The sequence below is a fragment of the Sturnus vulgaris genome, chromosome 29 (assembly GCF_052056855.1).
Source record: "Sturnus vulgaris isolate bStuVul1 chromosome 29, bStuVul1.hap1, whole genome shotgun sequence".
Taxonomy (NCBI): domain Eukaryota; kingdom Metazoa; phylum Chordata; class Aves; order Passeriformes; family Sturnidae; genus Sturnus; species Sturnus vulgaris.
In genome coordinates, this window is record NC_142271.1 from 976,699 (window position 1) to 1,001,438 (window position 24,740).

Consider the following 24,740-nt stretch of genomic DNA (forward strand, 5'->3'; position numbering starts at 1 on the left):
AACTGGACCCAAACCGGGTCACTCTAACCAGTGGGAGAGCATCAGGACGTGCACCCTGGGCTCACAAGATGTGCCAGGGCCTGCTCCAAGGGAAGGTGGGAGAAAGAAGGGATGGAGAACACGCAGGATCTGTCCCAATCCCCACAGGCACCAGCAGACTGCTCTAGGGTGTTTCGAAAAGCAGCAGCATTGCATTTCAGTGTAAAGAGAGTAGGTATCCAGCTCTGCTGATGGTGGAAGCAGGGAAGCACTGAGACCTATGTGGATGCTGACATGGACAGAGTCACTTGAGACCACATCAGGCAGCCCTGGAGAAGCAGAGATGGCCAGTGCACCTCAGTGCCCTCAGTGACACTGGCAGGGCTGCACCAAGGTCCCCATCCAAAAACATTCACTTAAAGGAAGTCAGGAGAGTACCTGCCTTCCCTAGGCAAGAAGGGTACTGCTCCCATCCATGGGACAGGTCCCATCTGAGCCTTTCCTGCTGCCTCAGGCAGTTCAACCCCCTCCTTGTGGGTGCATATTTGACCTTAACATCAAAGGAAGCAGTCAAAGCGGGCACAGCCTGGCTGGGGACCCAAGATGGCCTGTGCTGGGGTTAGTGCCAGTGGGATGGATGGGATGGGGAGTGTATGAGCACCATCCCATGAAATGGAGCAAGGGTCCTGGCTGGGCACAGCATGTGGTGGATTGGACAGCATGGGACTTACCTCATACACCTGGAAAAAAAGGGTTGAGGTCAGCATAGGGGGAGAGAAACAAAACAAAGCAAGACTTAATCACACATCCAGCTCAGAGCTGCCTGGAGCAGGGAAGGGGCTGCCTGGCCGAGGTGTCGGCCCTCCACACTGTGAGAGCCTGCGTGCGCAGGAGGGAAACATGAGGGAATACACAAGGAAGCAGGCATGCAGGGCCAGGGCTGGGAAACTCCTGAAGTGGCTGGAGAAGCCCCAGCCAATAATTCAACACAAATCCATTGGCAGTTACACGCTCCTCACTCACTACTGCAGTCCCCAGGGGACATGGGACACCAACACTACAAGGGCAAGGCAGACGGAGAGCAGCTGGTTTGTGGGGCTGACCCTGAGCAGACCCTGCCAGTGGCTCCCCAAGCCCCACTTCTCCTGCCAGTGTCCCATCCAACCCACCCAGCTCTTCTTCTTCTTCTTCTTGGCGTCAGCGTCCTTGCTGCTGCCGATGCTGGAGTGGCTGGTGATGCTGTTGAGGCTGGAGATGCTGTCAGAGGAGTTCTGCCGCTTGATGCGCAGCTCTGGGGTCCACCAGACAAGCAGGAGAGATTGGGAAAGGAGGGATCAGCCACCTGCAACTGTCCCAATGCCAGAGCACCCTATAGTCCCCTCTCCCTACACCCAATCCCTCCTCCCACCCAACACCTCCTGAGCTCTTGGAGCTGCCTTGTAATTAATGACATGGGGCTCAGACACACATGGGTGCTGCCAGAGAGATGCCCACAGCACATATCACTCTACTGCTGTCCCAGGCCATCTCTCTGACAGCCCCTTGCATTCACATTGGGGTATTTGGGCTAGAAATAGCACTTATGTGAACGAAGTCAAGATAAGCAGGTAAAACTGGCTGTTGGCTAAGAGCCTGGCAAGGAGGTCTCCCAAAACTGGCAAACAACCATTACCATACACGCCAGCACTATTACCTCCCATGGTGATAGTTCTGACTGTCCGCCCTGGTTTCAGATGCTCAAGGATCCCAGGTGAGGAAAAACTGCTGCCCAGAGAACCCAGCCTCCAGATGAACTTTCCCCATGAGAAGGTGTGCCCTGGGGCCCTGTGCCAGTCCCAGCAGGAGCATCCCAGCTCAGGAAGGGCTGCAGCATCATGCCCTACCTTTGGGGGTGACATCAGTGCCATTTAGAGCACCCTGGATCACAGCCTGGGCCTCTGAGTTCTTCTTCTTTAGGAAGTCAATGGTCTCTCGCAGGTCCAGCAGCTCTGTGTCCTGGGGCAGCAGAGTTGAGAGCCATGGGGTGCGTCCTGATGATGGAGAGCCCACCCCAAGAGCACCCTTGGGGCAATCACCCAAGTCCAGCATCCCCCCAGCCCCACTGAGCACTGTAATACACCCACCTTCTCCTCGGCGGTCTCAGCCAGGTGCCGCAGACGGGATGTCATGCTCACCAGGCTCTGCTCAAAGGCTGCCACCAGGTTGGCCTGGGAGAAGTGGAGAAACAGGTGAGCCCCCCCATTTGGGCAAAAACCCATGGACAGGTGAGCACCCACTCAGGTGTGGGACGCAAAATGCTGAAGGGGAAATCAGGGCTTCTATGGGCACATACAGCAGCAGCCCCATGCCCTGCATGGATGGAGTGGGGGGGCCCACAGGGACTCCCACGGGGACTCACGTTAGCAGACAGCTGGGATGTCAGCGTGGCCACCTTCTCCTGTGAGGACTCCAGCTCGCGGCGCAGCTTGCGGATTTGCTATGGGGAGAGAGCAGAGAGATGAGAGGGGCCAGGCACTCGCCCTCACTGGGGGCAAGGGCAGCCGTGAGCAGAGGGTGTGGGCTCACCTCAGACTGCATCTTCTCCTCAGCCTGGCAGCGTGAGAGCAGAGAGGGATAGACAGACAGAGGAGGCAGTCAGGGGGGCAGCGAGGCACAGACAGGCTCAGCACCAGGCAGAGGCATGCACAGAGCCCGCCCCAGTCCCACCCGGACCCCCCAGCCATGCACAAAGCAGCGCAGCACAGAGGCGGCTCTTACGGAGGAGTAGGTGGAGGACGCGCTGGAGGCCAGGGACAGCACTGATCCGTGAACTGCAACACAGGAAAACCCAAGATTGTCAGGGTGCCCTGGAGAGCAGCACTCAGGGGCTACAGGTCAGGACACAGCTGGTGACTGGGCTCTCAGGGGCAGAAGGCTCTGAGGGGGCCTGGGGGAAGTACAGCGTTGGATGGCAGCTGCTCAGTACTGCCCGTTTCTCAGTGCATGCCTGCTGGCCTCCCTGGGCACACAGTAGGCAATACCTACTGCACCGTCCTCTGCACCTTCCACTCTGTGGAACCTGGGGGCTCTGCTGCCCCTCCGTCTGCTTGGTTCCCCCTCCTCCTCAGTGTCACAACACCCTGGGGCAACCTAAGGACGCTGAGTACCCATGGGGTCAGGGCAGACCCAGGGCTGATGTCAGCTGAGGGGTCTCCAACAGACCCCTCAGCGTTGCTATCCCTGCTCTGATGCCAAGGAACGGGACACACCGAACCATCTAAAAACGTCATGGCAGCACCAGTAGGAAAGGACAAGGGTGCACAGAGCCCCACCAATCCTCTGCAGCCTCCTGTGCCTGGGCAGGAGCGCAGCACACTCTCACCATCGTCCACAGGGTCCCGGAAAGAGCCCGAGCGGATCATGCCCTTGGGCTTGTCGGCCAGGGAGAGGGTGCTGCCCATCTGGGAGGTGCTGTACAGCTCGAAGGTGGAGTCGTGGGTGGGGATGCTGTTGGAGCGGGTGATCCGCGGGGTTGCTGTGGCAGTGGGGCTCACTGCAAGGAGAAAGCAGGGAGGAGGCAGGGTCAGAGTCACGCTGGGGACCTGGCATCAGGATGGGGAAGCAGGACTGGGAGCGATCCACTAGAGCTGTGATGCAGTGAGGAAGCAGGGATTGTGGTCCCAAAGCAGGGAGTGGCCGGGGAAAGCTAAAAGGCAGGTTGATGCTGGGAAGACCTGGACACCAGCACCAAAGTAATCACAGGGCTGAAAAACAAATTCATTGCCCCAGGGCCAAGTGAGTACCACTGCACCATGGCCCAACACCTGCAGGTGCAGGAGTAGAGCCTGCTGCCCCACCCTGTCTGCCTGGACCCCACCCCAAACCCTCCAGGAACATGCAGGTCCTGGTCAGATCAGGGTAGGGATTACTCCTTGCCTCACCAGGCACCCCCAGCGTAGTAGCTATGGCCTGAGGCCCGAAGGGGGATGAGATGCCCTAAAGCAGAAGTGATGGACATCCCTGGTCCCAATCCAGCACCCAAAGCACCAGGTGCTGGTGTTGGTGGTGTCTAGGAGACAAGCAGCACCCGGGGGAGCACCAGCACATCACACAGGGAGCACAGGGAGCAGGAGGGAAGGGACCAGCAGCGGAGGGCACTGACCAATGCTGGTGAGCGGACCCTTCCCGACCAGCGCCATGGGGAGGGCGGGGGGCGAGGGCAGCTCCTGCTGCTCATCCGACTCGGGGAGCCCGCTGACTGCGTGTGAGTGGCGCCGCTCCTTGGCCTCCTCCTGGGAGTGGAGCTGGTACCTGGGGAGCCGCAGACAGGCACGGTAAGATCGACCAGCACCGTCCAGCTCCTGCAGCCCAGCTTCCCTGGCTCAGGGGCACTGCACTGGAAAGCCCCACCTTCCCGCCCCAGCACCATCCAAAAGTGATTTGGGCTCTTTTACCTCAACCCCTTCTTGGGCAGCGTGTTCCTGTCGCGGTTGGCACTGGAAGGGAAGGAAAGATCAGTGACATCCCTGTGTAGACTAGGGAACAAACTATGGGGATTGAGCTGCAGGAACAGGGAGCTTTTCCCTAGAAATATAGCAGGAAGAGACTGAAGCAGGCAAAGGACATGGCAGAACAGCAGGTATCGATGTGAGCCCATGAAGGTGCTGCAGCAGCCCACCAACCTCCTTCCAGCCGTACCTGTCCAGATGTGTGAGCCGGGGGCTCCCACTCCAGCCCAGCTCTCCTGCCTCTTCTTCTTCCTCTTCCTCCTCTGTGCTGGCAGGGGGTGCAGCAGCAGGGGCGGGGGTGGTGGTGCTGCCCCCTGAAAAGGCACTGGGCAGGCTCATGGGCATCTGTAGGGATTCCATGCTGCGGTGAAGGCCGGAGAGCTTGGAATACATCCTGCCCTCCTTGGGAACACTGAAGCCACCCATGAGCTCCAGGCCCTGGGAGAAGCTCGCCGAGTTGATGTTGAGGATGGGGGCAGGGCTGGGGCTGAAGCAGGGTGCGAGGTGCCCACCAGCCGGGTGCAAGTCCTGGAGCTTGGCAGTATGTGGGGTGTGCAGCTCACTGGAGGAGGGCAAGTCCAGGCTGTTGGAGTTGACCTTGTCCAAGTTGGCCAGCGAAGGAGGCTTTGCGTAGGTCTTGGCAGCCGCTCTGGAGGGGGGAAATGGGTACGGAAACAGGTGAGGCTCAGGCGCTGGTGCTGGGCACAGCTGTGCCAGGCACCTGCTGCCCTCGGAGGTGGAAGGACCATACCTGAGAGGTGTAGGGGGCAGTTCGGCCACCTTGGCTGCTGGCGGAAGGTTGGCCTGGGCTTTTGGGGTGCTCTCAGGTGAGCTGGCACTCTTCAGGGTGCTGCACTCAGAGTCAAGCGCCACTGCCTTGGCCTTGGCCTTCTCCTTCTCACGGTCTGTCTGGTTCACAGGGGCTGGTGTGCCACGGCCAGTGCCAACCTTGGACGGCTCCTTGAGCCGCGACACCGAGATGCCACCCTGCTTGGTGCTCAGCATGCTGGGGTCAATGCTGCTGCTGACAGGCCGGGCTGCACTGCGGCCCCCGGTCACACTCATGGAGCTGGACTTGGCCGGCCGGGGCAGGCTGCGGTACTGGATGTTGGAGCGAGCCCCTGGTGCCAGGAACCCAGGCTCAGGTGCGTTGGAGACATCGAGGCTTGTTTTCCTCCCACTGACTGGCTTAACAGGAATGCCAGAACTCTTCTGGATCTTGCCAAGTGTGGCCGAGCCCCCAGCCTGCATGACAGTGGCAGTGCCAGTAGCAGGAGCTGGTTTCTTGTAGCCAAAGGAGCTGGAGGATGAGGGGCGTGCAAGCCCTGATGGCGGCTTCTTGGCGTCAGTGGTGCGGTCACGGCCGGCATCAGAGGAAGAGCGCTGCAGACCTGTGTTCTTCACTGACAGCTTGCTCTTGTCAGTGACTTTGGTCTCTGGCTTGCCTGGTGGCAAGAAAGGACAGGTTAGTGTCCCCAGAGGCTTTGGGGACATTTGGAAGTGAACGAGCCCAGACAGGACACGGGCACCAGAGACACAGGGATGTGACGGAGAAGGGACATGCCAGACCCTTGGTGCACTCAATGACCCCCCAGCCTGGTGTGTGGACATGAGACCATGGGGCAGGCACAGACCCCCAACCTGCCTGCAGCCCGCAACACAGCCCTGCTTCCCTTCCAGCCCACACCCAGCTCTCGTGTCAGAGCACAGCCACAGGCCATCTCATGGCCCACATGCTTGGGGAAGGCACACAAAGACACCACTCAACCTTCTCCACATCAAAGGAGCTGGACCCTGCCGAAACTGGTTTTTACCTGCCACTTTGAGGGTGCTCTGGGCTGTGTGGGTGATGGGGGAGGTCACAGCCACTGGAGGAGTCTTGCCCTTCTTGAGGGAGCCCGGGGTGCCTAGGCTGACAGGTTTCTTCAGCTCACCACCCTTGGGCCCCTCCTCGCTGCCCTCCGAGGGCTCCCGTCGCCACTTGGAGGAGCCATGCTCCATCTTGAGGCTGCTGCTATCGTAGTCTAGCTTCTTGGGTGCCTTCTCGTCACCTTCACCGTACCAGCTCAGTCCGCTCTCTGCCAGTGAGCGCTTCTCTGAATCCGTGCGCAGCTGGGGGCAGAGCAGAGTCAGGGGCACTCTTGGCACCCACCCCAACCCCATCCCCAGAGACATCAGCTAGCTGGGAGAAGGACACAGCAGACGCCCTGTGCCATCCTTGTTTCCTCACACTGGCACCCTCCATGCCCTCTTTCCCACCGAGGTGGTGGCAGGAAAGCTGGGATAGGTGCCGGAAAGGTCCGGGTGCCACTGGCACCTACCGCTATGGCCGAGTTCCTGCGTGAGGCGGTGGGGGTGGAGGGCAGGGAGTTGAGCGAGGAGCTGGCATTGAACTCCTCCGAGCTGAGGTTGTCTGAGGCATCGCTGAGGCCACTGCTGATGGAGCTGCTCTCATCCCAGCTGTGAGGGAGAGACAGCATCAGACCCCTGCTCAGCCCAATGGGTCCCACCACCCACAGGATCTCCCTGTTCCAGGGGCTGCTGGAGCAAAAAACAGCTCCTAGTAGTGCCCATGGCAGGGATATGGCATGCAGGGCCATGACTGGCTCCAGCCCAGTCTGTCATGTGCTCATGGGCTCCTCTGGCACACAAGCCTCAGTGACCCTGCTTCTCCCCCATTAAGGCTCTGTGGAGCCTTGCTGGGGATGGAGGGACCTCCAAAGCTCAAAGCAGCCAGCACCCATGCCACAAGGCTGGCAGCATCACAGCTGGCAACAAACTTCTGGCAACCTGCTCTGACCCTGGAGGCAGGTCGGGATTGTCATTAAGGGCAGGACTGCTGGAATAAACAAACCAACCACCCCACAGCATGCACCCTTCCTGGGGTGATCCCCACCCACTGCACCCTACTGCACCTCTCCAGCCCCCAGCAGCGAGAGGGAGCAAGTCTGGGATCTGCAGCTGTGCCGAGGTGGCTGCTCCATGCCAGGGCTCAACCAAGTGTGCAGAAGCCCATCTGAAGGGCCATCAGTCAGCACCACACTGGGGCAGCCTGGGTGCCCCAAGGGCACGGCTGGTTCCACAGCGGAGGGCTGTGCCTGTGGTGATCTGGCACAGACAGGCATGGAGCACCTTCCAGCAGGATGAGCACAGCACCTTTCAGGTCAGCAGCTGAGTAGGTCAGTGAGACCTCACAGCCTCCAAGGGCCTGTGAGAGGCTGGGGGAGACAACACTGGAACAGGCTACTCAGACAAGCTGTGGGTGCCTCATCACTGAAATGTTCAAGGTCAGGTTGGATGGGGCTTAGAGCAACCTGGTCTAGTGAAAGGTGCCCCCGGCCATGGCAGGGGGGGCACAAGATGAATTCTAAGGTCCCTTCCAACTGACACCATGCCATGATTCTGTGACAAGCTGTGGCGCAGGAATGGGGCACAGAGCTGGGAGCTGCAGCCATCCCCAGACCCTGCAAGAGATGCCTGTTTCTCTACATTGGGGCCACAGAGGTGCAAGCAAAGCCCAGCAAACACTTAAGTCCCAACAGCAGTGGCACAGCAAAAGCAACAGCCACCACCATCCCTGTCCGATGTGCAAAGCTCAAGAAGGAGCAACAAAGGCAGCTCCAACAACATAATACCTGCGCTGCGTGTCCTGCTCTTTCCATCGAGGAGGAGCTCATCACAGACTGGCCAGAGCCAGGATGGACACAGCCCCCTGTGCCCCCACAGCAGCTTCTGGGACAGAGCCAGCAGGGGCTGCTACCCAGGAAGAGATTTCATCATGCACTCAGGATGAGCTGCTGAGCCCCTGAGCTCCAAGCCATGTCTCACCACCAGCCCTATGCCTAGTGTGAGTTCCCACTGGGATGGATATCCCTACCCCAGAGTGTGCAGCAAAGCTCCTCTCCCAGCCTGGCATCACCTGGCAGCGGGCAGTGCCAGGAGTGAGGCCAGGTTTTGTAGGGCTGTGTCCTATGGCAACATGGCTAGAGCCACATGTGGTGGTGGGTGTCTCAGTCTGGCCTTTGGGGCCAGGCAGGGAAACCCCAAACACTCTCCCAGCCACGTATGTGACACCACCAGTGCCCCAGGCATTCCGAGAAAGGGGCACAGAGTCAGAGGTTAGTCCAAGGCAGGAGGTAACTCCAAATCGTCCTTGACAGCCCTGTGCCAAGAAAAGATAACATGGAAGGTCACATCCTAAAATCACTAAAACCATGAGGTGAGGCTGGGGAGCCAGCTGCACATTGTGAGGGTGTCTCTGACTCTCTTATGCACATGGGACACACGGCTGGTGCACTGAGGAATCCCCCAAACTAGTACGTGTATGCCATAGGCAGCATAGCAAGGAAATCCTCAACCACAGCACCACTGGCCCCTCAACAAGCACAAACTCCTGGAGATGGCCGAGTCCTGGCACCCTCAACGCCCCCCTGAAACCGCGAACGGGGGGCAGCCATATCAGAGTGCCACTATGGGGCAAAACTGACCCCCTGCTTTGTGCTCCATCCCCTCCATCTTACCCAGAGCCATTCCTAGCTCCTGCAGACGGCCCCGCACCGAACCCACCGCAGCAGCTCCCGGGAACGGGGATGCTCAAGGGCAGCGTGTCCGTCCTGCCGCGCTCCGCGGCGCCGGCGGGCGGACGGGACCCGCTGAGGGCGGGATAGTCCGGCATGGCCTCGGGGATGAGCACGCTGACCCCAGCCCCGGCGTGGGGAGGCGGCTGCACCGGTAGGGAGCGGGGGATGGACCTGGACCACGGCGCAGTGCGCGGGGATGCTCCGCTCCGCCCCGGCCGCGCCCCGACTCGGCAGCCCCGGGGTCAGACCCGACGTGCGGGGCCACCAGAGCCTCGGGAGCCCCGCGGAGAGCCGGCCCGGCCGTATTGCAGGTGCGGGGCGGGGGCCGGGGCGGAGGAATGGGGTGCCGGGGCGGAGGATGGGAAGGCCCGTGGGAGCCGCCCCGATGTCCCGGTGCCGCGGTGCCGGGCGCGGCCGCGCTGCCCCGACCCCCCTCTCGTCCCCCCCAACCCCGCAGCGCGGCCGAAACAAAGCACCGCCCGCGGAGCGGCCCCGGGGCGCGGGGCTTTGTCTGCCGGGGCCGCGCTCCGGCCGCGCCCCCGCCCGGTACCGCTGCGGTGCCCGTTCCCTGCCCGTGCCGTACCTGCTGGCGAGGCGCGGGGCGCGACGCGGCCTCCCTGCCCGCAGCATCGCGCTGCCCGCGGCGCTGCGCGGCCCCGCCGGGCGGCGAGAGGGGCGGGGGGCGGCGGGACCGCCCCGCTGCCCGCGCCTTAAAGCGACAGCGGCACCGGACCCCCTCCGCCGTCCTTCGGCCCCTCCCTGTCCCCTCCGGGACGGGCCCGGGGTCCCGGCTGCAAGCCCCGCGGCCCCGACCCCTGTCCCTCGTGTCCCCCAGCGTCCCCCCAGATGCCCGCAGAGCCCCCAAGGCACGATTCACATCTCCAAACATAGCAGCAGTGACCCCTAGTCCACCCCACAATGTGATACCACAGGTCATTCCTCAGCACTGGGCCTGGACGACTGCCCCCCAAACCACCCTGTTCTCTCTCCCCAAAGAAACCACTTCTCTAATGTGGATCCCACTTTGGGGTGCCGGGACAGCTGCTTCCAGCAACCCCGGTGCTCATCCCAGAAAGGCCAGCCATGCCTGCCCCACTCTGCCTTTCACTGACCAAAATTTTTTCTTTTTTTCTCTCTCTCTCGCCGTCACAGCAAGAGCCATGTTGCAAGGTAGGGTCTTCACCGAGATAGTAACACCAGAGACAATTTCTCTGTGGCATGGCCACAGAGGGCAGAGAGAGTTAACTGCAGCCTTGGCAAGACAGACCAGACCCAGCAGGCTGGGAAATAAGTAATTCCTTCCTTGAAGCAACAGCGGCGACGCCTCTTGGCTCCTTCCCCACTGCCCCATCACTCAGGACATGGGTACCTGACCATCCCTGTCCCCACTGATAAGCTCATGCCCACACCCACCATGGCAGGAGCTCATGGCAAGGGGCTGGTAGTGCAGTCCTATAGTCGTGTGGGCCAAGGGGTGCGGCAGCACAGCCCATCCAGCACTGCTCCCTCTGGTCCCTCTGGCCTGGCACGATGCCGTGTGCTGTCCCTTCCCTCCTCTTCTCCTGGCTGGCTGCCTCAGCCCCGCCATGGCTCAGGCAATGCTTAGAGCAGCTTCCGCTGGGCCCAAATCTGGGCATCCCAGGTGGTAGGGGAGCCAGCCTAGCACAGCCCAGCACTACAGCCCTTTAGAAAGGCAGCTCTGACCCCGCCAGAGCCATAGGCCTGGTGTGGGATGACAGCAGAGGATCACTGCTAGTCACAGCAGACCCTTGGGCATCAGCACAGCCACTGAGCCCTGTACAGAGGAGTACCCCTGGTATATTTCTCAGCAGAGGTTGCTGTTGGAGCTGGACGGCTTTGAAATCTCTTTGCTTCATCTGTCTCACACCAACACAGACACCTGCCCATGTAGCATCCAGACCCACTGGCACCAGCCAGGGCTCCCACCAACCATGTCCCTGCCAGGCTGCTCCAGCCAGATCCCCACTGCCAGCCTGAAGCCCATCCTAGATGGAAGCAAGTCCTGCCCTGGACCCTTCCTCCTGTGGCAGGGGAGGAAATGCAGGGCATGCACTGAGGTCGTCCCACACCCCACATCAGCAGACCACTGGTATTGAGGGGGCTCTGTGGCACTGCTGCTCCCAGCCTCCTGCTGTGACTTGAGATGAGAGCAGTGAGGAAAGCACAGGCACGGCCGAAGCGTTCCACATCCTCCTCCTCCCTCCTCTCCACTTAATGGGGCAGAAAAAACAATTAGCTTCATAAATCCCGTTGAGGGGGCTGCCCATGGATGTGGGCAGGGCGGGGCTCTGCATCCCCCTCACATCCACATCAGGAACCGGAGAGTAACAACACTCCCTGACCTCCCTGATCCCCACAGCTCTGTAACCCCTCTGCACCCTCCAGGACCCCTCCCAGACCCCCAGGTACCCCCTCAGAGAACTGCAGCCCATACAGAGAGTCAGGCTATCTTGACTCTAGGTGTCTCCTGCTTGGATTTTGGGTACTGTGATCTGGCACTTTTCTCTGAAGCTGCACTCAAAGGAACAGAGGTCTGCAGAGATCTGGCAGATGGGGAAACTGAGGTACGGAAGTGACTTGCCTGAGCTCACCCAGCAGAAGAAGATCAACATCACACCCCACATTTGATTCAGGATCCCATTCTCCAGGCAGCACTACCTCCGGTCTCCGGCCCTCCAGGTCCCTGATGGGTGCAGACAACCCTGCCACAGGACCCCTGAGCGTGCATGGTCCCTGCAAGGGGGGACCCGAGGCCAGGCTGTACCTCCACCCCAGACCTGCGCCATCAACCACAGTAATAGCGGGGTCTGATTTCGTGCAGCAGCGAGGCTGAGGCCATGTGGGGTCAGCAAGCACTCACTGCATACTGCAGTGACATCAACCATGGACCTAACCACACTCCCGGCTGAGTTCAGCTCTGGTCACCCCTCTGCCCCACCCTCGAGTGGTGGAAACCCCGGAGGAAATGAGGAAACGTGTCCTGGTGCGGGGATCTCCGCTGGCAGTTTCAGCGACACATGGAGCCTCACCCGGGCAGCCACGGCACACGGAGCTGCAGAGACCACGTGCAATGCTCAGAGAGTCCCAGGGCAGTGCCGGGGTGGGGAGGGACGTGATTCAGCCTGCTTGTGAAATTCCTATTTTTCCTGCTGTCTGGACAAGCTGGTGACCTCGGACACCTCAGCCCACAGCAGCCAAGCCCCTCCACAGGCGGCAGAGTGGCACATGGCAAAGCCAAGTCTTGCAGGTGGCATGCAGAGAGGCAGGTGGGTTCTCAGGTGGCATGCAGAGAGGTAGGTGGGTTTGGGGGTCATATTCTCCCCAGCAGCTTTCCCTAGGGAACATGGGTGTGTGAGGTCCAGCCCTGTCCGTGGCTCTGCCCCGTGTGTGCATGCAGCCTCATCAACAAGCCGCAGGGGCCAGCAGCTTCCCTCATTCTGGGCGTGCAGTGACCCCCAAGTACCCTGTAGCCCCAAGCCTCATAAGCCAGGATTCCCTGGCCCATGCCTCATGCAGCTGCTGTCACATCCCCAGGGGCCAGGGATCAGCACTGAGTGCCTCAACCCAAATCCCAAAGGACGAAATTGCTAGAAAGCAGTGCACAGGACGATGCTTCAGTGGTGTTGATGCCCAGTGAGGTCCTGGGGCCCCCTTCTGGGAGCATCCCCTGTACCCAGCTGGAGGTAAGAACTCACCAAGCCCAGCATACAGCGCAGCCCAGCAAATATTTATACAACACTGTTCCCTGGCCAGCCAAGCCAGCATCCCACACACGCCAGGCCACGTGCAGGGCCACAGCCATGACCCACGGGATGTCCCTGATGAGGAATGACTTCATGAGCCTGCTGGGACAGGGCATGGGGTCATCCTGAATTATCCGAAGTGGAGCAAGGGGCGATCGAGGGAAGGGAGCAGACTCCAGTGCCGGTCCTGCTTGGAGCAGGAGGAGGGCGGCCGCTCCCCTGCTGCTCCTGGGGAGCTGAGCCAAACATCTGCTCCCGCCTACGGGCTGTGCCGAGCCCGAGGAGCGGCGAGGAAGCCGGAGCCAGGCCAGCCAGAGCGCGGCGGGTGTCAGCTCCAGAACATCCCTCCTGGGAGGATGCTGCTGGCAGCCCCCAGCCCTGCTTTTGCGGACCACAGGCTCTGTAGAGCTTGGCTGCCAGCATCATCATCAGTGACCAGGGACAGTGTCTGGGGTGTGCCATGGGCTAGATACATGTGCCCTGTGCTCCCAATTCCAAAAGCTGCTGCCTCATCTCCATTTCATGCCCAAGAGCAGAGTCAGGACTCATGAGGCTCACAAGGGTGCAGATGCTGCCACTGCTGTGGTGGGATGCAATGCTGCCTCCCTTTCTACCTCCAACAGATAGGATGCAAAAGGACATCCTGAAATCACAGCAGTCTCAGGACTGAAAAAAGATTCCCCCAGGGGTTTGGAAGCCCCAAGGGACATGAAGAGCCCCAGGGACCGGCTCCAGAGCTATGCCCCCACACCACAGCACTGCAGCGCACGCAGACCATCACTGCTCCTGCAGCTACAGCAGCAGAAGGTGCTGACTCAGCAGCCAGCCACAGGCACCCTCTGCACCCCATGAGCTCCCAACTGCAGCAAAGTCTTGCAGTATCCCACTCATTCCCACCGTGACCCAACTGGCCCTAGAGAACACCCAGGGACTGAGCCACTACTCAGGACACACCACACCAGGTCAGGTTCTGGACACACATAGCACAGGGGGAAACACACCAACATGCAGCCATCCTGTGGTGGCACTGGCACTGCTCAGACATGCAGGACATGGCCAGAACAAAATCAGGTCAAACCTGACTTGCACATCCCACTCCATACTCCTCACCACTGCCTGGCTCACGTGCAGGTCTGCACACGAAGGCACCCATGCTGTGGCTATGCAGACAGAGATGTCCCTGGGGAAGCTCCCGGTGGAGTGACCTTGGTGGGGTTACGTCCAGTGTTCAGGAAAAAACCCCAGCCTGGATGGGACTGGCCTCAGGGCAGGGAACATCAAGTGGCCACTGAATGGTGGCGAGTGGGAACCAGAGTTGTCCAAGGAAGGGAATGAATACGTTTTAGTGTTGGAGGAACAACCCAAGACTGGGTGCTATCTCTGCCCATATCCTGCCCAGGCCCCAAGGACAGGCAGGAGAGCAGCAGCATCCCTTCCATCCCTTCAGTCACCCCTGACACGTCTTGGCAGGTGCTCCCTGTGCCAGGTTCCTGCCCTGATGCAGCGCACAAGGAGGATATGGTAACATTGAGAACAAAAGGACCAAAGGACCATTGAGAACAGAGGACCAAAGCCAGAGCTTTCCAGACCCTGAAACCAGCATCAGGTAGAGAGGAGTAGCAAGTGTCATGACGATGGATGCAGGCACAGCTCTGTGAGGAGCCAGGATGCTGGTACACTTGGCTAACACAGGAATACTGCTGGGGTCTTGGGTGTCTCCAGCCAATCCCTGCTCAAACCTGACCATCCCATTCCCTTCCTGAGCTGAACCTCAAGTCCCCCACAGCCTCCTCGGCTGGGCTCACCCCGAACTCCACCCAGCTGAATCCACCTCAATACCTTGTGGGCAGTCCCCTTGCCCCGGCCTGTCTCACCTACCTCGGCCCTTGCTCCTTGCAGTCTGCGTCCCCGCCGAACCACGGCAATGTCGGGAGGCATCTCACAGCCCCACAGCCCTCCAACAGGGCTGTGTCACCGCGTCCTCTGAGTCGTCTCTGACCTACTGCCCTACAAGCTGGGGCGTGCGCCGGCGCCGTGCAGGGGACGCTGCCCCGCGGCCCGGGCTGGGGGCTGCTGGCCCCATCTGCAGCACGCAGCTCCTGCCCGGTGCATTAGCAGCACCGGGAGATGGGGCCTGGGGCGGTGCTGGCTTTCTAGGTCAGAGCCAGCGAGGAGGCTGCATGAGGGGCTGCGCTGGGTGAGGGGATGTACTGGGTGAGGGGCTGTGCTGGGTGAGGGGATGTGCTGGGTGAGGGGATGCGCTGGGTGAGGGGCTGTGCTGGGTGAGGGGATGCGCTGGGTGAGGGGATGCGCTGGGTGAGGGGCTGTGCTGGGTGAGGGGATGCGCTGGGTGAGGGGCTGTGCTGGGTGAGGGGATGCGCTGGGTGAGGGGATGCGCTGGGTGAGGGGATGCGCTGGGTGAGGGGCTGTGCTGGGTGAGGGGATGCGCTGGGTGAGGGGATGCGCTGGGTGAGGGGATGTGCTGGGTGAGGGGATGCGCTGGGTGAAGGATGTGCTGGGTGAGGGGCTGTGCTGGGTGAGGGGATGCGCTGGGTGAGGGGCTGTGCTGGGTGAGGGGATGTACTGGGTGAGGGGCTGCGCTGGGTGAGGGGCTGTGCTGGGAGAGGGGATGTGCTGGGTGAGGGGATGTGCTGGGTGAGGGGCTGTGCTGGGAGAGGGGATGTGCTGGGTGAGGGGCTGTGCTGGGTGAGGGGCTGTGCTGGGTGAGGGGATGCGCTGGGTGAGGGGATGTACTGGGTGAGGGGATGCGCTGGGTGAGGGGATGTACTGGGTGAGGGGCTGTGCTGGGTGAGGGGATGCGCTGGGTGAGGGGATGCACTGGGTGAGGGGCTGTGCTGGGTGAGGGGATGCGCTGGGTGAGGGGATGCGCTGGGTGAGGGGATGTACTGGGTGAGGGGCTGTGCTGGGAGAGGGGATGTAATGGGTGAGGGGCTGCGCTGGGTGAGGGGATGTGCTGGGAGAGGGGATGTACTGGGTGAGGGGCTGCGCTGGGTGAGGGGATGTACTGGGTGAGGGGATGTACTGGGTGAGGGGCTGTGCTGGGTGAGGGGATGCGCTGGGTGAGGGGATGCGCTGGGTGAGGGGATGCACTGGGTGAGGGGATGCGCTGGGTGAGGGGCTGTGCTGGGTGAGGGGATGCGCTGGGTGAGGGGATGCACTGGGTGAGGGGCTGTGCTGGGTGAGGGGATGCGCTGGGTGAGGGGCTGTGCTGGGTGAGGGGATGCGCTGGGTGAGGGGATGCGCTGGGTGAGGGGCTGTGCTGGGTGAGGGGATGTGCTGGATGAGTGGGGTCTGGATGAGGGGCTGTGTTAAATGAGTGCTCCTGGCCAGCTCCTTGTTTCATCTGACTCTCAGTAGGAGGGGATGCTGGGCTCTGCATCCAGAGTGTGCAGGTTCCTGGACAGGGCACCTCAGTGTACCCGTGCACTCAGCTCTGGGACCCCAGCATGCTCTGGGACAGAGATCCTGCCATGCTGCCCAGTCTGGGAGACCCTCCCAAGCCTTGCTGTGGGGCCATGAGGGATGAAGGTGTGAATCTGTGTAGGCCACTACGTGTCCCCGTGCCCACAACGACTCTGGTGAAATGGCTGATTCCCAGGATATGCCCGGATAAGAAGTCCTGTGCTGCCCTGGCACACTCCTGCACCCCTCCTTGGAGAGGGTACCGAGCACAGAGCACCCAGTCTGTCTCTGACATGGAGAGAACTCTGGGCACATCCAGGGCATCATGCTGGGGACTCTGAACAGGAACAGGACTAAGCTCACCGCAGCACTCATAGCCTCACCCACACAGGGGGATTGTGGTGCTGCCAGCACCTGGCAGAGGCTCCGCCATGCAGGGATCCATCCCCAAAGTTTGTACCTTCCTGAAGAAGTAAATCCTGCCCATAGCAGTGCAGGGCTGAGCTGTCGTGGGTCCCTGACAATGCCCACACTCCCCCTGCTCAGTGGTTGATGGAGACAAAATGTTGCTCCAGTCACTTCTCTCAGCTCTGCCTCCGAAGCCAAGGGCATCCCAAGGTTATCTGCCTGCATGAGCAGTACCAAGATGAGACAAGGAGGGAGATGGGGAGTGGTGTACCCTGCATCCCCACAGCCAGCCCTGCTGCAACATCGGCCATCCAGGGCAGCCCAAATCCCCCCCACTGCCAATCACACTTCACAGTCCAGTGGCCAGTGGAAGAACATGGTGATATGGGACCTCTGGCTGCCATGCAATAGGTTAAGATCTACAGGAGAGTCCGTGTTCAACCAGCACAAGGCTCCTTCACTCACAAGCACAGGCCAGTCCCCAAGCTCACATGCCCATGGGGAGGATGGGTCTGACACCTACTGTGCTGCAGACACTCTCAAGCCCACAGCTGGAGTATGGCAAGGGTAGAAACCAGCAGATAGCCAACGGTGTGTCCCCTGCAACTGCAACATGTGCCTACAGGCCATATCTGGGTAGCACTGGCCCCAGGATGGGTGTGAAGCCACAGGCTCTATACTGCACCAGTGACGTGACTACAGTTACCCCAGGAGGGCCAAAGCAGTACTGTCAGGAGTCCAAATACCTCATAGGGCTCTGGAACAGCTCAAACGCCCAAGTTAGTTATTTTCTCCTGTGCCGAAACAGGAAACCTCCAACATATTCAAAGCCTGGACCCCTGCCAGAGTCAGGAGCATCTCAACAGTGCAGCAAGAGCTGGACACATCTGGCAAGAAAATGTGAGCCCTGGGAGTGCTGGGTTGTGCCCATCTGGCAAGAATGCCCCTGGCCCCATGGGTGGAGGGATGGAGGCTGATGGGGGTCCCATAAGGAGGGACCCTGCTCAGCAGCACAGCCTGCTCCATGTGGAGTCATCCATCAGCAATGACACCTTGATGCCCAGTTCTCACTGGGATGCTGAGATCTGAGCAGCCTGTCCCACCATGGACCACCAGGAGTCCCACAGGACGTCCCCACAGTGCCTGGTCACAGGAAGCCACTCAGACTGACTGGTGTAAACTGAAAAGCACTTCTGAAAGCAGCAGCATTCACCCCAGCAGGACTCTGGCTCAGGGCTTCTGCACCTACAGACCATGCACTTTTCTCAGCTCCCTGCTGCAGAACAGCCAGATCAAGCTGGACACTTCCCACATGCTGGGAGAGCAGCTCATTCTGGCTCAGGAGCCCATAAGCCCCAAGAAGACCCAGCTGGCCCAGCACCACCAGCACTGCTGGCAGGGAAGCATCTCCTGAGATGTGGGGACATGATCCAATCCTAACCAGACTGGCTGTAACCTATGTACCACTCCATCCATCCCCGCTGTGCCAAGTGTTCCCCCACTGCCAGCCCGACAGGAGCGGGTGAAACCTCCTGGAGAGCCCCAGTCCGGGCACGAGTCCCCGCACGGGCACGTACCCCGTGGTGATGTCATCATCCTCCGTCAGCGTCTTCCCCATCAGATCACTGTCACTCATGTACCCCGACTTCAGCTCCACGTCATCGGTGTCCAGCGCCTCGACCAGCTCCAGGCGGGAGATGTGGCTCAGCTTGCTGGGGCTGCGCATGGGCATGGTGTGCGAGTAGTGCGCTCGCTCCCCGTGCATGTACCAGCTCGGGGTGCCCTCGGAGCGGCAGGTCCCCCCAACCGATGGCGCGTCCCCGGCCTGCAGGCGTGGGCTGGACTGCCCGTAGCGCCAGGACAAAGGGGAGGAGCGGTTGGAGAGGCTGGAGACGCTCCGTGGGTTGGCTTCATCACTGTCATAGCAGGTCATCTCAAGGGAGCTGCGAGGATAGGCAGTCAGGGAGTTAGGGCAGGGCACAGGGGGTAGTGGAGATCTGTGCCCTGCCTCACCCCTGGAACTGGGTCTGCAAGTGCTCAGATAACAAAACTGCTCATTTTGAGGCAGCCAGGCAAGGCCAGAGGCTCCCAGGACTGTGGTTGCAGTGACGCTGTCTGTTCTGGACCTCCTCCATCTCAGCTGGCAAGGGATAATCCCCTCCTTCCCTGCCTGGTGCCAGCCCAGTGTCCCACAGTCCAGGACCCGCTGGGACATGCACACCACAGTGCATACCCATGGGGTGTGATGGGGGCTCTGTGCTCAAGTCAATTTACAAACGCAACACTCTACCACCATCCTGTCTACCCACCTCAGAGCAGGGCCGGGGGTGCCACCAGGACTGGTGGCAAACACACCTGGGAGAGGGGTCAGCACTATTCTGGAGACTGGCCACAGCCCCAAAATCCAGCTGTGCTGAAATCTCCTGATAGGGAACCTTTAGTGGAAAGCCTGGACATGCTCCCCTGTTCTGCTTCTGCTACTTCTCCCCCAGCACTTCAACACCTGCACCTCAAGATCACACCCAGGACAGGACAAGTTGGGATGGTGGCACTGATCCCAGGGAATGTGACAATGGGCCATGACAGGGAGTGGAGGCTGTGAGTGAAAGGATGCTGAGGGACAGACCTGGGACCAATCCCTGCAGCAGTACTTCACACTGAACCCCTGTAGACTGAACGCCCACATCTGGGCAGGAAAGATGACCCCAAGAGAGGGATGCCCAGCCCCAGGGGCTGCCCAAGCACAGTGCTCTTGCAGCCAGCCCAGAGCCCGCGAGTGCTTCAGGAATGGGGACTTCCAGCACTCCCTGCACCTCCTGGGGTGTATTTTGAGCGAACAGTGATTCTAAAACTAAATTTAGCCACGAGAAACAATTACTTCTTGGAGCAGCTCCTTGGGAACCCACAGTCCTCAAATTGGCTCCAAACACTACTATCAGTAAATTATTCCCTAGCTTGGATTAAACGTTCCTGCAGGAGCACCCAAAGCCAAACTCGGGCTGCAGCACTGAATCTAAAACAGGGAACTACATTAAAAAAAAACTAGGAAGTTTGTTACAGCGGAACTGAAAGGGGCAGCTAAAAGGGTTTTTTGTCGGCAGCACAAAGGCTGTTTGAGGATGTGCTGCCGGCAGCTCAGAGCAGATGCCAACCGTGTCTCTGAGCAGGAGGAACAGAAGCTTCACCTCGAATCCTGGGTTCAGTTCTGGGCCCCTCTTGACAAGAAAGACATTGAGAGGCTGGAGCATGTCCAGAGAAGACCAACAGAGCTGGGGAAGGGTCTGGAGCACCAGGAGCAACTGAAGGAGCTGAGAGGCTCAGCCTGGAGAAAAGGAGGCTCAGGGGGGATCTTCTGGCTCTGACAACCCCCTGACAGGAGGGGACAGCCGGGTGGGTCGGGCTCTGCTCCCAGGAAACAAGGGACAGGACAAGACGAGACAGCCTCCAGCTGTGCCAGGGGAGGTTGAGGTTGGGTATTAGAGAAAATTTCTTCCTTGAAAGGGTGGTCAGGCACTGGCACAGCTGCCCAGGGCAGTGGTGGAGTCATCATCCTTGGAAGTGTTTAAAAAATATGTGGATGTGGCTCTTGGGAACATGATGTAGTGGTGAACACAGCAGTGCTGGGGAAATGGTTGGACTTGATAATCTTAGAGACTTTCTCCAAGTGTCCTCCAAGTGCCCACTGAGTCTCCTCATGACTCTGTGATTCCATTCTAAGCCCCAAGGAAATTCATGCAGCCCTGCTGCTAGGAGCATGGTGACATCTTTCAGGAATAACATTGTGCCCTAACAAGGCAACAGCAAAGACTGAGCCCTCAGCCACTGGATGGAAGAATTCAGTGAGAATAACAAGAGAAATCTGAGGAATACTTTGTGGAAGGAATAAAGAGAGAGCCCAAAGCAGCTACAGTACACCAGAGATGTAGGCACATCCAGAGGACTTGCAGATGACATCTGCTTTGGACAGACTTGTAGGAAGTGTTCCCAAGAGCAGAATGAGTGGGTACGTGTGTAATTACAACATACCAAGGAAGAGCTGACACAGCTTTGGGAAAGGAAAATCTGGCTCACAGTCGCAGAGGAGTTCCTGGAGGGATGCAGGGAGCTGCTGAGGTTGCTGTGGGCTACTGGAATAAAAAAAGCTTCAGCTGCCATGGGACAAGAGGGAAGATCTTCACATGTTTAAGTCCTGCTGAAAGGGACAGAATACAGGAGTAGGGATCCCTGGGCTATCCATAGCCATTTTCCTCCATGGCAGAAATGCAGCTGAGGCATCCACCATGTGATGTACTCACAGCTCATCAAGGAAAGGAAGTGATAGTGAAGAGTCAAATCCCACTAGCAATGCTAATTTAATCTCCCTTAATGTCCTCGTCCTATTTTCCTAAGACCTGAGCTGAGGAGGATTTCCGAAGGAGCTGAGCACTGGGGTGAGGCGGGGGTGGAGTTTGATACTGATGAAAGCAAAATGAACCCAACACAGCCCTGGTTTGGCATGAGCAGTGCTGGGCTCTGACCCAGCTCCTGAACTGAGCAAAGGGACGGCAGCGCTGTAATGGATCATTTCAGGAAATGGCCAGCTCAGACAATATTGTTGTGACCCCATGCAAACCCCACTGCCACAGCTCTCTGCTGCTCCTGGCTCAGAAAACATCCAGGAAGCACAGCAAGGGCGAGCAAGGTTCAGAAGTTCTAGGTGATGAAGAGGGAGATCAAAGGGCTGCTTCATCCTGGGCAAGGCTGGTTGAGAGGTGACACAGGAAGGTCTGTAATGGTGAATGGCTGGTGAAAGGTGGGAGGGAGCTGCTGCTTTTTGTCCCTTCCAAGACAAAAAACAGGATCGAGGGAGACCACGAGGTGGCAACACACTCCAGGAGAAGCGTTCCCACATCCCCACTTTCCCAACCGGCTGACACCCACACAACCTTGGCAAACCCAGAGTGAAACAGAAACCATGCAAGATCTCAAGTGAGTGACCCAGGGGGACACAGGCAGTCCCAGACGTGTGTCAGAGCCCCCTAAGCACAGTCACTGTGCTCTGGTTCTCCACTCAGTGCTCACTCTGTCCTCATCCCCACCATCCCCTCACAGGTCGGGGCAGGGCACCCCAGGGTACCCCCACCTCTGCTCCTGGGGTCTAGCTGAGAGTTCCTCTGTCATCACCCTACACAGAGCAGAGAAACTAAGTTACAGATAGGGATGGAGCCTCTGGTGCAAACCGGGGTCGGTACAGGTGATATCCTCACCTCTGATGGTCCATTCACGGTCACCTGACCACTGGGAACAAACTCACCCCCTCTCTCTGCTCTGCCAGCTTCCTTCGCTGCCACCACTCCCCAGTCTTTACTGTCCCAGAGCACTTTTAGGGACAGGACTCTGCTACAGCAACACAACACCCCATTGATTTGGAGGCTTCTCTCCAAGCCTCCATGCACCGGGTCCCCAGGTCAACAAAGCACTGCCGATTCCCTCCCACCAATGGGGGGGTCCGGTGCTGGGGTCTCACCTGTGAGACACCTGAGAGCCCCTTAGGCTGGACATGGTCTCCTCCAGGTTCTGACGCAGGTCCAGTACATTCTGCACTGTCCTCTTCCTCTGGGACTCGGGGTCTGTGGAGAGACAAGGTGATGGCTTTAAAGGATGGATGGATGGATGGATGGATGGATGGATGGATGGATGGAGCATCCCCCTGCCAGTGGCCATGCCCAACAGCCCTGGTTCTGCCCATCAGGAAGGGGCAGGGCGAGGCTGGCACCAGGCTGGAGCTGCACCACCCTGAAATGCCACTCCCAAGCATGCAGCTGGGATGATGTTATTCAGTCCAGAAAGAATGAGCTGGCAGAGACCAAGTGGAACACAGGACCCACACAGGTGACAGGAGCAGCACTCCTGGAAGAATGTCCCCAAACTTGCCCCTGCATCCCCCAGGCTCCAGGGGTGCTCCAGCCTGGGAACATGGGTGCTGGAGCAGCATCACTGGGTGTGAAGTCAGTGGGACCAAGGGGATGTTGGGGAGTGGACACTGAGCCTCACCCATGAAGGAGCGGCTGCTTCTGTGCGGGGCTAGAGCAGCTGGCGGGACTGAGCCCCCAGAGGCATAGCCCAGAATTGAGTACCCCTGAGTTCTGTTTGGACTTCTCCAAGTGTGCACACCCATGGCATGGGTGTGTACACACATACAGAGCCATGCACCCCCCAAAATGCACACATGCAGATGCATCTACCCACATCAGAACCACTTGTGCACATGTGCAGATACATGCAGGCACATCCACAAATATGAACATACACCTGCACACCCCAGCTCCAGAGACACCTACATGGATGTGTAAGAACGAAGGAAGGGGGTCACTCCTGGCATAACCCCAGCAGTGCTGGGGGCTTGAGGCCATGGCTTCAGCCCTGTCCCTGTCCCATTCACGTGCACCCCGGGCACTAACAGCCATGCCACTGCGGCTTTGATCCCTGATTTCAGGTCTTTCAGCTGCAGCCTGCCACGGATCTGCAGTGACAGCAGGCGTCAGGGACATAGGATGTGGCTCCTCCTAATGTAACGTGGCAACCAGCACAGTATTTGCAACGGCACCAGCATCGTGTGAACTGCAGGGACATAGGGATGAGGGACGCTGACAGCACACACCGCAGCTGCAGGGACATGAGGACAGGGCACACCATTGGCACACACCCCAGCAGCTCCCCACAAAGGCACAGCCACATGCCAGTGCTCAAGCAGGGCTCCTTGTGTGTTCCTTGTCCCCATCACACTGGCCACGTCTCAGGAAACACCCATGGGTGATGCTGCCTCGTCCCCAGGCTCCCCTTGCCCACCAGCCCAGACAGGAGCACCTCAGACCAGTGAAGCAGCCCTGATTTACACGAGCCTGGAAAGGGGTGACAAGCAGGAACAGCCCTGATGAGACGGGTTCAATCAAGCAGGTTAAAGTCAGTTGTAGATGAGGTAAAAGGGCTGGTGAGCCCACAGGGCACCGAATGTGGCCAGTCACATTAGAGCATAAGGACACTCATCCCTGCATGTGTTCAATCACCCCAGTCCAGCTCCCAGAACCTGGCTCAGCAGGACACAAGTCATTATTAACTCATTATTAAATCTCCATCGTGAAGATTGAAGGAGTTAATCAAAGGCACAGAAGCTCCAAGTGCATGTTCCAACGGCACTGACCCACATCCCCAGCTTCATCCATTGTACCAGTGGAGGAGTTAATCAAAGGCACAGAAGCTCCAAGTGGTGCCCAGAGCCACAGGATGGGGATGCACAGGCAGTACAGGAGAGGGATGGAGCTGAGGATTTTCAGGTTTGAAATGGCAGAGTAGGAACCTGTGGCCCAGTCCCCGGCTGTCACACTGCAATGTGTAGGGCAATGGGAGATTTGGGCTCCCTGAACCTCAGGAAACAGCAACACAACACCCACCAGTGTCCTCAGGCAGGTCTCCATGCAGGGAAGGAATTGGCACCCTCAGCTCCTTCACCCTGAACCCATTCGGTGGATGCTGTCACCCAGACCCAGCTCCCACAGCCAGAGCAGGTGGCACGCACACCCCAGCAGTGCCATGTCCCTGCGTGTGGGGTGGGACAGAGTGGGATGGGATGAAGAGTCACTGTTGTCCCCTGGCGCCGGCAGTGGCTGCCACCCCTGCAGTGTGCTCCTCTCGGGCACACTGTGCTCCTCTTTGGGCTCCCTCCCAAAACCCCCTCTGCCTCTGCCACGACCACCCGCAGCCATTCCCCTGGGCACAGAGCCAGCACCGGGGCCTGGCGCTGCCTCCTCCCCAGGCGCCGCTGCCAGCAGGGCTGCTACAGCCATGGCCATGCAAGGAGCAGTGGGGCGAGCCTGAGCCGTGTCCCCAGCTGCCCTGACTGAGGGGCCGGCACAGGGGCACCACCTCCCCTGTACTGCTCTGCTGCTGGGGCACCAATGGCAATAAGCAGCATCCTAGGGCTCAGGGACAGGAGTTCCAGGACAATGGCACTGACTCATCCCCAGCTTCATCCATTGCCCTATTCGCCATCCATGCCTAGATGACATCACCCCAGTTTTTGGGTGACAGTCACTCTGGACTCCAGGAAAAGCAGCAGCTCT

At 59.4% G+C, this 24,740-nt stretch overlaps 1 protein-coding gene across 5 annotated transcripts in view; it reads right to left on the minus strand.

Annotated features, from left to right (window-relative positions):
• The window catches only part of NAV1 (neuron navigator 1), a 61,034-nt gene that overhangs the window by 8,655 nt on the left and 27,639 nt on the right, over positions 1–24,740 (minus strand). The window contains exons 4-19 of one of the 5 annotated variants that reach the window (XM_088180402.1): positions 22,148–22,250; positions 18,219–18,584; positions 6,788–6,926; positions 6,281–6,578; positions 5,218–5,911; positions 4,657–5,115; positions 4,413–4,454; positions 4,121–4,269; positions 3,341–3,511; positions 2,737–2,789; positions 2,545–2,568; positions 2,378–2,455; positions 2,103–2,186; positions 1,863–1,974; positions 1,149–1,270; positions 711–719 (exon numbers count right to left, since the gene is read on the minus strand). In XM_088180402.1, coding sequence (XP_088036528.1) covers positions 711–719; positions 1,149–1,270; positions 1,863–1,974; positions 2,103–2,186; positions 2,378–2,455; positions 2,545–2,568; positions 2,737–2,789; positions 3,341–3,511; positions 4,121–4,269; positions 4,413–4,454; positions 4,657–5,115; positions 5,218–5,911; positions 6,281–6,578; positions 6,788–6,926; positions 18,219–18,584; positions 22,148–22,250 — 2,903 coding nt within the window. The remainder of the gene's footprint in view (positions 1–710; positions 720–1,148; positions 1,271–1,862; positions 1,975–2,102; positions 2,187–2,377; positions 2,456–2,544; positions 2,569–2,736; positions 2,790–3,340; positions 3,512–4,120; positions 4,270–4,412; positions 4,455–4,656; positions 5,116–5,217; positions 5,912–6,280; positions 6,579–6,787; positions 6,927–18,218; positions 18,585–22,147; positions 22,251–24,740) is intronic. The other 4 variants (XM_088180404.1, XM_088180403.1, XM_088180405.1 and 1 more) reach the window with 4 other exon arrangements.